At 38.4% G+C, this 12,175-nt stretch overlaps 1 protein-coding gene across 12 annotated transcripts in view; it reads left to right on the forward strand.

Annotated features, from left to right (window-relative positions):
* Positions 1-12,175, forward strand: part of Pals2 (protein associated with LIN7 2, MAGUK p55 family member) — a 108,738-nt gene that overhangs the window by 77,694 nt on the left and 18,869 nt on the right. For 7 of the 12 annotated variants that reach the window (XM_076566771.1, XM_076566773.1, XM_042273318.2 and 4 more), the window contains 2 exons: positions 101-328; positions 11,945-11,986. In XM_076566771.1, the coding sequence (XP_076422886.1) occupies positions 101-328; positions 11,945-11,986 (270 nt within the window). The remainder of the gene's footprint in view (positions 1-100; positions 329-11,944; positions 11,987-12,175) is intronic. The other 5 variants (XM_076566775.1, XM_076566777.1, XM_076566778.1 and 2 more) reach the window with 1 other exon arrangement.

Below are 12,175 nucleotides of genomic sequence, written 5' to 3' on the forward strand. Positions count from 1 at the left end.
CAGAATTATGTTATTTGTATTCATAATGTTTACATATTTATTCTTATTGAGATAAAATCATTCTTTTCTTTTCTTTTTTTTTTTATATAATTTCCTACAGGGTGTAACATTTAGGGTTGAAAATAATGATCTGGTAATCGCCCGAATCCTTCATGGAGGAATGATAGATCGACAAGGTCTGCTTCATGTGGGAGATATCATTAAGGAGGTCAATGGCCATGAAGTTGGAAACAATCCAAAGGAATTACAAGAGTTACTGAAAAATATTAGTGGAAGTGTCACTCTAAAAATTTTACCAAGTTATAGAGATACTATTACTCCTCAACAGGTTAGTAATAATTTCCAGAGTGATATTAAGAACACTTCATTTTTTCGTTATTCTATTAGGTAGATGCTTAATTGTTACTATTTTGCTAAAGAGAGTTTGTTTTGGTAAAGATTTGAGTTTTTAATATAATACTATCTTAGTATTATAAGGGAAATAATAAAACTTTTATTTATGAACATTATGAACCCTGTTATTTGGGTAGTCTACAGGTAGGTGTCAGAAAAGTCATAAAGCCTTTTAATTACTATTGTTGAAAGCATTTCTGACAAAAAGCATTTTGTTTGTTTGTTTTGTTTTTCGAGACAGAGTTTCTCTGTGAAGCAATCCTGGCTGACCTGGAACTCACTCTGTAGACCAGGCTGGCCTCAAATTCACAGAGATCCGCTGCCTCTAACCACCTCCCCACCCCCACCCCCGGTGCTGGGATTAAAGGTGTGTACCACTGCCACCCGGTGATGAAAGCATTTTTGACACCTCTTATTTTTCAGACATAGTGTTAGGGCCTTTGAGATGGCATAGTCTAGATTACCTCCAGGTTAGTGTTCTGGTGATGTTAAATGACAGACAGTGTCAGATAGATTGGAATAAAGAAGATATTGGACACTTGGGTTTTTCCCACAATTCATGTATATTTTAGGCGAAATGAATAAATGAACAGGAGAGTGTGCTAAGATTATTTTGATCTCTTGTAATGGCTGCTCTTGTAATGGTCATGACATAATCCTAGTACCTGGGAGGTTGAAAACAGAAGGACCCCAAGTTTGAAACATAACCTGAGATACATACTGAGATCCTCAAAAGAGAAGATATAGATAGCATTCTGGTTTTGAACTATTCTTTAGAAAATAGGATATACTACTTAATCATGATTTTCTTTTACATATAAATTAGACTTCTGAAAATAGTGAGCTTTGTATGAAATAAAGGTAGATGTCTGTTTTAGTTCTGTTTCTTTTACTTTGATAAAATACCCAATAAAAAGCAAATTAGGGGCTGGAGAGATGGCTCAGAGGTTAAGAGCACTGACTGCTCTTCCAGAGGTCCTGAGTTCAAGTCCCAGCAACCGCATGGTGGCTCACAACCATCTGTAATGAGATCTGGTGCCCTCTTCTGGCCTGCAGGCATACATGCTGTATACATAATAAAAGAAAAATAAAATCTTTAAAAAAAAAAAAACCAAATTAGTGGAAAAGAGGGGTTATTTCAAAGTACAATTCAATCATTGTAGGGAAGTCGAGGCAGGAACTTTCAAACAGCTAGTCTCATATCCACAGTCAAGAGCAGAGATAAATTAATACACACATGCTGGCCTGCATCTTTGTTTGTCCTCAGCTCTATTTTTCCATTACTACACAGCCCAGGACCTCCTGCTTAGGGAATGTTGACACCCACAGTACACTGGGTCTTTTCACGTCAATTAACTTAAGACAGTCTCCCACAAGCATGCCTACAGTCCAATCCAGTATAGATAGTTTCTAACTGAGACTTTTTCCTGTTGATTGTACGTGTGTCAAGTTGTCAGTTAAAACTAATCATAATACCTTACTTTACAAAACAATCATGGGGGGGAAAAAGACACTAGAACTTAAACTATCCCTGTTCTTCTCAGGCTACTATTTCCCCCCATTTGCATATTTCTATTTGTGATAAAATGAGACCTATTTGAACTTGAATGTGTTGGAATAATAATAATAATAATAATAATAATAATAATAACAAAATAATGATAAGTAAATATAAAATAATTTATGGAGACTTAATAAAATAATAAGTAAATAATAACATGATAATTTATTATTTTATTATATATTAATTATAATGGGAAGATAATAGTTTATTGTGTGGTCCCAACCAAAAGTCTTATAATGAAGTCCCCCATGTGTATTAGTTACTTTCTCATTCTGTAACAGGATACCTAACAGAAGCACCTGAAGGAAGGAAGGGTTTGTTGTGGGTCACAGTTTGACAGAGCAGTTCATGTGCTAGGAGGATGACGGCAGCAGGAGCTTAAGGCAGTGGTCACCTTGTGTCCAGTCAGGAAGCAGATGGAGGGGAATGCTGGGGTTCAGTCACCTTTTCTTTTTTGATTCAGTCCAGGCCCCAAGCCCCTGGAATAATGCCATTCACATGTACTGTAGATCTTCTCTACCCAGTTAAACCTTTCTAGAAACATCTTCACAGATACTCCTAGAGTGTGTTTCCATGGTGTTTCTCAGTCCTGTCTAGTTGTTGATGATCATACTGTGTGTATAATGGACTTTACAGGCAAACAGCTCTTTGTTTCCTGTGTAAATTTTGTATTTGGTGAACTGAATAGCTGACTTCAGTGAATGGATATTTAGCTTTAAGCATAAATTTTCCCCATCTTTTGATTTCTGGGGTTTATCTAGTCTTTAGAACTAGGGAAGAGGATTCAAGTGTGAAGTGGGGAGAATCGGTCATATGAGCCCATGCAACAGCCTCTGGCATATTCTACTATGAAAAAGAGCCTCCACCTGTACTCACCTGTACTCAAATTGGATCTCTCTCTCTCTCTCTCTCTCTCTCTCTCTCTCTCTCTCTCTCTCTCTCTCTCTCTCTCTTTTCTTAAATGAATAGGAAATCATTATGTTGAAACAGTTAAGTATAAACCAAGACTGTCCTGGACAAACCTTGGGTATCTAAGAGATGCTGTGTATAAGGAAGGGCATTTGCCCTTACAACTGACCCTCTCACTATTATACTAGCTCCCACCCCCACCCATCCTCTAGCTACTGTGTTCCTTTCTGCAGTCCCAGTTACCCATGGTCAACAAACGTCTAAAGGTACTAAGTGGAAAATTCCTGAAATGACTCAAACTTTAAAATGAGCATCATTCTGAGCAGTGTGAGGAACTTGCTGTTCATGCATAGTTCCACCCAGAACCTGAATCATCCCTCTGTTCAGAGTATTGTGTATAGTACGCCCAACTAGTAGCTTTCTTAGCAGAAGACATATGCTGATGTATCAGTGTTTGAATTCAAGTAACTCCTGCTATGTGTCTCAGCCTTAAAGCATAAGGGCTGGCATAATGGCTGACCCATTGATGAAGTTAGTACCTTATAGTCCACCCACCTCTCAGTGATTGGATCTGCCGTCGGGGTCCAAGAATTCAACACGTGAGATATGCCAACTCAAAAAGCCTTGGAGTACTTCCTATAAGTGTAATAGTAGCAACTTTTAATCTAGCAAGAAAACAAAAAGGTTTCTATGCTGAAGTTGCTAAGGTCTGTGGTAACAACAGATCTTCTGTCCATGAAATTGTGAAGAAAAAGAAATATGCTAGTTGACTGTCTTGCCTAAAGCAGTAAGTTATGGCCACAGTGCATGTTCAGTGCATAGTTAACAGTAAGTTATAATGTCAGTACTTCCTTACGTTTAGACATCCATTGCATGTGTTGGAATGTGTCTTCCATGGAGAAGTGGGGAATCCTGGGCTTTGGAGCTTATTGCAGTTCTTCTGTCAATTGTTGTGATAGCAGAGGGAAAACAAGCTCTCAAGCCAGGGTGGTATTTTTTTCTCAAAGCATGGCAGTAGATCCTCTTTGTCCAAAACACTTGAGGTGCTGGCTTGTAGTCCAAACTCTTCTATGAGACATGTGATGTATATTTTTACAGTGTAAGAACCAGGGTAAGTTAGAAAGTTGTAGCTAGTTTGGAAGTTCTTCAACTTGTATATGACTTAGGTTTCTGGAAGGTATAAATAATTCTGCTTATAAAGCCTGTGTTAACTTTTGCCACTATGATAAATGGCTTGGAGTGCTATATATTTTGGCTCATGATTTTAGAAAGTTCAGTCCAGAGATACTTGGCTACATTTCTAGGCTGTTGAGGCAGAACGTGATCATGGCAAGGCATGGCAAAGCAACATTGCTTACCATGGGAGGGCTTAAAACAGAAATAGGAAGGGGCAAGGGCAAAGGATGTCCTTCAAAGACATTCTTCCCAGTGACCTATTTCCTCCACAGGCTTCACTTCCTAATTGCCCATTCAGTGTGAATTTCTCAGTGGATTTGAACCATTGATGAAGTTAGTACCTTATAGTCCACCCCACCTCTCAGTGATTGTATCCGCCATTGGGATCCAAGAATTCAACATGTGAGATTTTTAGGAGATTTTTCTAAATAAATCATAACAAGGACAAATTGATAGCAATCCTCTTTTACATAACCTTTATGACCAGCATGACCTGGTCACCAAGAGTATTATAGGCAAATAAATTACAGCTTTATTTCATTCAACAAAATAATAGCAAATTGAAGTTAATTTTCTGTAAAAAAAAAAAAAATAGATGATGTTTGTCCAAGTTGAATTTATTGAAAGTATGCTAGTATAGGTTCTTATCAGAAAATCTACATATTAATAATTAAGAATAACCCCAATAGAGATGTGATTAAATTTAACTCAGATTCATGTCTCTTTTGTAAGTACTAATAAAGTAGGAAGAGGAAAGTCCTAACAGTTGGACATTTGACTTCTGTATAAAATGAGGACATGACCACTCCAAGGTATGGTTAAAAGGAAGGTTTTTATTGTAGATATGAGGGAGAGTACAGTCAGAGGCATTTGGGAGCGTACAGAGCAGGAAGAGAAAGTAGTAGACAGAACATGGCCAGCAGAATGGACTGGGCCATGAGGAGGAGAGTGAGAAGGAAGAGAAGAGCAGTACACAAAAGAGAGGAGACCAAGAAGGTACATGGCTGACGTGGGAGGGTTATATAGGAATGAGAAGCTTGGGGAAGAAAGACCAAGAGCTGGAGAAGTGTAAGATAGGGCAAGGTGAGAGGAGCTGAGAGGAGCCGGGTGCTGAGTAAGCTTTGGTCTGCTGAAAGGCAGGCACGGTGCTAGCCATTTGTCCTGCGTTTCTTTTGGACCCGACGGCTTTTAGCATCCGAAGCAGGACTCTTACTTAGCTCGTCTGCCTGACATCTCAAGATAAGCAACTCTAGTCCCCCATCAGGTCTCTTTTCCACCAAAGTGAAAGAGCCCATCATAAATCAAAGGAACGCATCGTATCATACACAATTGTGCATTAGTGAAAGACATGTCCTCCAGTGATTCCGCTATAGCAAATACTAAAGCTCTAGTTTCCTACAGACATTGGGAATAAGCAGTATCTGATGCTCAAGTTTAATTTGTTTGCAAACCAAGGAAGAGCAATCCACCCACATTCAGATATCTCTGGCAACACACACACTTCACCATTCTCCGCTGACAGAAATGCCACCCAGGATCTTAACCCAGCTTGGCACTGACAAACTACAGGACCCTGGCAGATGATGATAGAAAAGCACAACTTGCTGCTGGAGGAGGAGGGTGATCTTGTTCAGAATTTTGATGAAGCTTCAAACAATGAAGCAGACTGAACTGACTCAGTATCAAGAATAAAATAGCAATGATTTGACCACTTTAAAAAAAAAAAACTTTTATTGGAATAGAATGAAACATAAATCCTTAATATTTTAAATTTCAAGATGCTTGGACACTGAAACTTTCAGTTAATTGTTGCTTATATTCAATTATTTGTTTGCTGTTGATTAATTCAGAGAAGCCAGAAAGTAAAGTCTAAAATAAAGATAAACAAAACTTTTGCCTCAGTGACGTTTAAAAAAAAAAAAGAAAGAAAAGAAAAGAAAGGTGTCACTAACTTTACTCCTTGTCACTGTTTTCTTGAGTATTTAGTGAGCATGGTGTGACAAAAATACAGAGACAAAGGGACTGTAAAGAAAGAAATAAAACTATAACTTTACAATTAATATAAGTTTATGCTTGGAACCCCCACCTCCATGAAACTACAAATCTAGAAATAATAGAGTTTGGCAAAGTAGTTAAAAATCAGATTAAGCCAGGCGGTGGTGGCGCATGCCTTTAATCCCAGCACTCGGGAAGCAGAAGCAGAAGGATCTCGGTGAGTTCGAGGCCACCCTGGTCTACAGAGCGAGATCCAGGACAGGCACCAAAACTACACAGAGAAACCCTGTCTCAAAAAAAAAAAAAAAATCAGATTAGTGTACAATAGGTTTTTTTTTCTAATTGGTTTGTTTGTTTTGTCATATCAAGCAACTAAAAACATAACTAAGATATGGTTTACAGTAGAGTCACCTTAATGCCTGGAAATAAATCTAACTAAATAGTTCAAGTATTCCACACAAAATAATTATAAAGATGTTCTAAATAAATAGAATATTATGGAAATGTCCATTTTCTTCGCATTGACTTACAGATTCAAAGGTCTGCCAATCAAAAGTCCAGCAAGGTTTTCATGGTCTTGATGAGATTAATAGCCAGAGCACTTTTGAGGCAGAAAAGCAGGAAGGAATAGGGGCATTTTAGTTCTTCCCCTGCTGCAGTCATCACATTCCCTGACTGAGCAGCTCTAAGGGAGAGAGGATTTACTCTGGCTCCCAGTTCAAGGGTAAAGTCCATCATGGTGCAAAGGTGAGAAAGGAGAAGAAGCGTGAAGCAGCTGGTCCACCGAATCCACAGTCAGGAACCAGGGAGCAGTAACAGCTTACCCCCAGTTCTTTCTACTTCCACAATCCAGGATTCCAGCCCAGAGTATGGTGCCACCCACTGTAGGTGGTTCTTCCTAGATTAAGCTAATCAAGATAAACCCCCACTGGCATAACTAGGGGCATGTCTCCCAGGTAATCCTAGATTTTATTGACTTGAAGATTGGAATTAACCATCACAACTATTAATGTACACGGTTTACATATTATGGCATTGGCATAGGAATGGCTAGCATGGTCAGAGAGAGCTCAGAAAGAGGCTTGAGCATATATATTACATTGGCATAACAAAATAGAGGAAAATTGATTATTCATAAAGATAAAATCTAAAATTGTGTCATTGTTTCACATCATATACAAAGTCAAATTAAGTAAAAACAGACCCTTGGTCACTGAAAATCACAGTGTGAGATGCTCTCTTACACAGTTCAGTTAGAAAAATGTGTACATGAATCTACAATATGTCACCTTCATTAATGGTAGAATAATACAGTTGGCATAGCATGTTGATGGGAAGGATGTTTAGTAATGTCTCTTCAAGTTGAATGTTCATGTGTTCTAAAACTCGGTCCCTTCCTAGAATAATTCTTGCATATGTATAGTCGGAAATTCATTAATGAGCATATAAATGCTAAAACATTATGTGCATATATTATAGTATTTTTATTTTAAAATGACTACATATTTCTTTAAATAACATAGATGGAATTAAAGGTGTGTCCAGAAGGAAAAACAGGGAGTTGAATGCAAGATCTAAAGTAAAGATTGTCTTGGTTGGGGAAGCCAGGAGAATGGGTTGAACTGAAATGAGAGCAGGAGGACCAGGTCTCTAGCTTATGTTTGGGGTGGCAAGACCATGCTTCTTTATTATGTAATTCACTAACTAAGTAGTTGAGCTTACGTAACTCAAGTGTAATTTCAAGAGTACACAGTTTCATAACCCGAAGCATTCCTCTCCACCTGTGCCACCATTGACACAGTTGTGATAGGAAACTCACCTGTCACCTGAGTCCCCTGAGACGCTTTGTACCGTTCCCTCCTCCTTCCTCCCTTCCTCACTCCAGGCGACGGCAATGGCTGGTCTGCATTCTGTCAGTGTGATTTACTTTGCAGTCCCATATTTTCATATGAGTAAATCATCTCATACTTCTTTGGATTTTAGCTTTTAATGTAGTTTTTATTCATTGAGGATTCCATATGTGCATATAGTGTATTTTGATTATATTCACTCTGGTACTGTTCCCCCAACCCCTCCCAGAGCCACCTCTCAATCTCACCTGACTTTGTGTCCTCCATTTATTCATGGTGTGGGGCCTGGACTCTGCCTCCCTTGCTTCAGCTGCCAAAACTCCGCAGACACAGACAGAGGCTCATGAGGCCCTCCCCCTCAGTGCTGGAATGGTGACTGTCTTGATCTTGTATAGGTCTTGTACAGGCAGGTACAGCTGCTGGGAGTTCCTGAGGGCAGCAGTCTGCTCATGTCCAGAAGAGCTGTTTCACTCTGGTCCTCTCTGACCTCTGGCTCTTAAAGTCTTTCCACCTCCCTCATACTTGGTCCCTGAGCCTTGCAGGGAAGGGGTATAATAAAGATGTCCCATTGTTGCTGAGCATTCCATAGACACTTAATCTTTGCTCTTTGATTAGTTGTGAGTTTCTCCTTTCACCACGGTGCACCACACTAAGAAACTTACCGGACTCAGTCTGAGAGCTGCACTAATCTGTAGTGGTAGAGATCTGATTTTCTTAGGCAGTTTGATACTATTACCTATGCTCATTTAGCATATGAGCTCCCAGACTGTATACTAAGTGAGTTAACTCAGACCGAAGAATGACAGAAGATTCGTGTTCTCACTCATAGGAATCCTAGAGTCAGAGTTTTGAATTGTGTGTCTAACTTGAAGGTCCTATAGAATCTAGAAATCTAGAAATGAACTTCAGTTTTTACCTGGGTTCTTTCAGCATAAATTTGCATGATTTATCCTTTTTGCTTACTTGTATTGATAGTTCATACCTTTTTATTGATCTGGTATTTCATTGCATGGACATACCAATCTGTTTATGTATAAATTGATGAACATTTTTGTTATTACCAGTTTGGGGCTATTACAAAATAGCTAGGTGCTATACATACCTAGGGATTGAGAGAGTTGGTCATATGGTAGGCATCTGTTGAAATTCTAGGAAAAAAAAACTTGAGGAATGATTGTAACAGTTTACAGTCCCACCAGCATTGCATGAGTTTCTTTTACTCAGTGTCTTTGCTATATTTGGTGTGATCATTCTTTAGTTTAGTCAGTATAATAAGCATATAGTAGTAGCTAACTGCAATTTTAGTTTGCGTATCACTGCTGATGAATAAGATTGAATTTTTTATGTGCTTCTTTTCCATGCTTTTGTCCACTTCAGTGAAGTCTTCATGTCTTTGTCTGTTTCATGTTGTTCTCTTGTTTGGTTTTGGCATTCTTTGGTATTCTGGTGTGCTGGCTAGTTTTATGTCACCTTGACACAGCTAAAGTCATCTAAGAGGAGGGAACCCCAATTGAGAAAAATGCCTCCAGAGATCAGGCTTTAGGCAGGCAAGCCTGTAGGTAGGGCATTTTCTTAATGATTGATTTGGGGTAGGAGGCAACCCATTGTAGGTGGGGTTACCCATGAGCCAGTAGTCCTGGGTTCTGTAAGAAACTGGTGGAACAAGCCAGTAAGCAGCACCCTTTTGTGGCTTCTGCATCAGCTCCTGCCTCCAGGTTTTCACCTGGTCTGAGTTCCTGCCTTGACTTCCCTCAGTGGGCTATGATTCAGGATATTTAAGCCATTTAATAAACCCTTTCTTCCTCAAGTTGCTTGGTTATATTTCATCACAGTAATATTAACTCCAAAATACCTACAGACAAATGTTTCATCACAATTCTAGTTTGCAGAGACTTTCATCCAGTTTTCAAACTTGTGATTATTCTTTCTTAGCCCCCATGAGTGCTGGGATTATAGTCATAGACCATCATGCCATCATGCCCAGCTCTGGGATTAAGTCCTGTTTATATGCACTGTGGGCTACTGAACAATTTGAATTCCTCCAATAATTTCTTGAAAATAAGAATATAATATGTAAATTTTAGGTGTTTATTTTGCTAGTCTTGTTGAGACAGGTTCTCACTCTGTAGCCCAGGCTGGCCTTGAAGTTGTGGGTAATCTTTTTACTGTAACCTCCGAAGTATTAGGATTATAGGCACAAATTACCACAATTGGTTGTACAAAGTACTGTTTACTAATTGTTTCATATTTGCCATTTCTGTTTTTGTTTTGTTTTGGGTTTGTTTGTTTGTTTGTTTTTGCGAGATCAAAAGAGGTTGACTTGTTTAGTCGGTTGGTTTCATTTTTGAGACACATTGTCATGTAGTCCAAGCTGGCCTCCCATCCTCTTGGTACTTAAGGATGACTTTGAACTGATCCTTTTGCTACTTCCCAAGTGCTAGGATTATAGAGCACACCACTACTTCTGGGTGTTCTGGACTATTCTTAATTGACTTTTCTCCCTGTTCCAGGTTATTTGTTCCTAGTTCTTTGCATACCTGCTCATGTTTGCTTTGTTGTTGTTAAATTTAAACTTATGGGGGTTTTGAGAATTTAATATATGAAAACAGTATTTTACATTATGTTTACCCTTCTTTGTTCCACAACGGTCTCCTGTATCCTTCTCTACACCCTCTTAAATACATGACCTCCTCTTCTGTAATCATTATTGTTAAGCAACACACACAACTTACTGAGCCCATTTGGTGTAGCTTTTATGTACATGTGTTTAGAACTGATCATTTGGGATTCCATAGCACATCAGGGGCTCTTGTCTTTGGAGATGACTGGATGTCTCCCTCTCAGCAGCCATCAATTGTCTGTAGCTTTTTGTATAGAGGTGGAACCTTGACATTTCCCCCTCATCATTGGCATGTGGACTGGTATATTATCATTATGTAGGTCTTTTTTAGGCAACTCATCATTGCCACAGAGTGCTTCTAATCTTTTGCTATAATGAATAGTTCAGTAGTTACTACTATTGTATGTAAGTCACTTCACATGTTTCTGAGTAATATAACGGCTGAATCCATTCCCAGAAGTAGATTACTAGTCAGAGGGTTTATGTGTTTGTAATCTTGGTAATTATTAACAAATTGTCCTTCCAAGAGGTTGAAGCATTCTTCCATAAGCCCATTAGGAAAATCCCTATTGGTCCATATTCTTATCTGCAGAATGTCAAATATTTGAATTTCTACTAGTTAATAAGAAGAAAGTGTTATCCTAACAGAGTTTTAATTTTTGTTTCTATTCTGAATAGTTTGAGCATCTGTGCTTCAAAGCTATTTGTACTTCCCTTTCTCTACTGTCAATTTTAAATTGTTGGTTATTCAATTTTTCCTTTGATGGTGAGAGTACAGAACTGAAATATTTTCTTAAGTGTTGTTTAATAACTTAAGAATGATCAGTTAGCATTCATAAACTGTTAATGCAGTTCATAGAATACAATAAGTCAGCTCTTTAATGATTTTAAAGATTTTATAAAACTCCTAGATCAAAGGCTAGGATAATTGATTTTTCACATTAATCTGAGTTTTGGAGCTTGAGGGTAATGTTCCAAAAACAGTTTAATAAGCCAAAGAATTGTGCCTTTTGGTAATCCTTTTACATCTGAGTTGGATATTGGCATCTCTGAATAAGGGAAATAAATGTTTTAAATTTGGAAAATGCTTGTAACTTTGCAGAGTATTATTCCACAACCAAGAATGATAAACACCCTCGCTTAGGTGGCATGAGGTTTTCATTCAGTGGGCCTTTCTCCAGAAGTAAGAAATACACTGCTATTTTTATGGCTTCTCACATGGTCTCTTCTCTGCCTCCTGTCAGTGCCTGCTACTGTTTGCTGATGTCATTTCTACTTCTCTGAAGGTGCTATACCGTGGACAGTTAATTAGGGAGGAAGTGGCTTTACCAAATGAGTGAAGTAATAAAATGAGCCAGGAGCTTACTTATATTTTGTTAAGTTATAAGTTAAAAGTCTGGCTTTGTTTATGCAATTGAAAAAAAAATATATTTTTAGAGTTACACCAGTATGGAGAGGCATCCAGCCCACGTCCGTCAGGTATGATATCATGTGAGAACATTCTCTGGTATTCCTGTTGTTCTGTCTTAGCAGTTAACTAAATTTACCCTGATTAAACTTTATCATTATGAGTTGTTCATTGCCAGAGCCTTGAGCTGCATGCCAGACTCATTAGCCACCTGTCACGGCTTAGCAATCTTAATATTGTTTGCATGCTTGCTTCTTAGA

The sequence above is a fragment of the Peromyscus maniculatus genome, chromosome 3 (assembly GCF_049852395.1).
Source record: "Peromyscus maniculatus bairdii isolate BWxNUB_F1_BW_parent chromosome 3, HU_Pman_BW_mat_3.1, whole genome shotgun sequence".
Lineage (NCBI taxonomy): Eukaryota > Metazoa > Chordata > Mammalia > Rodentia > Cricetidae > Peromyscus > Peromyscus maniculatus.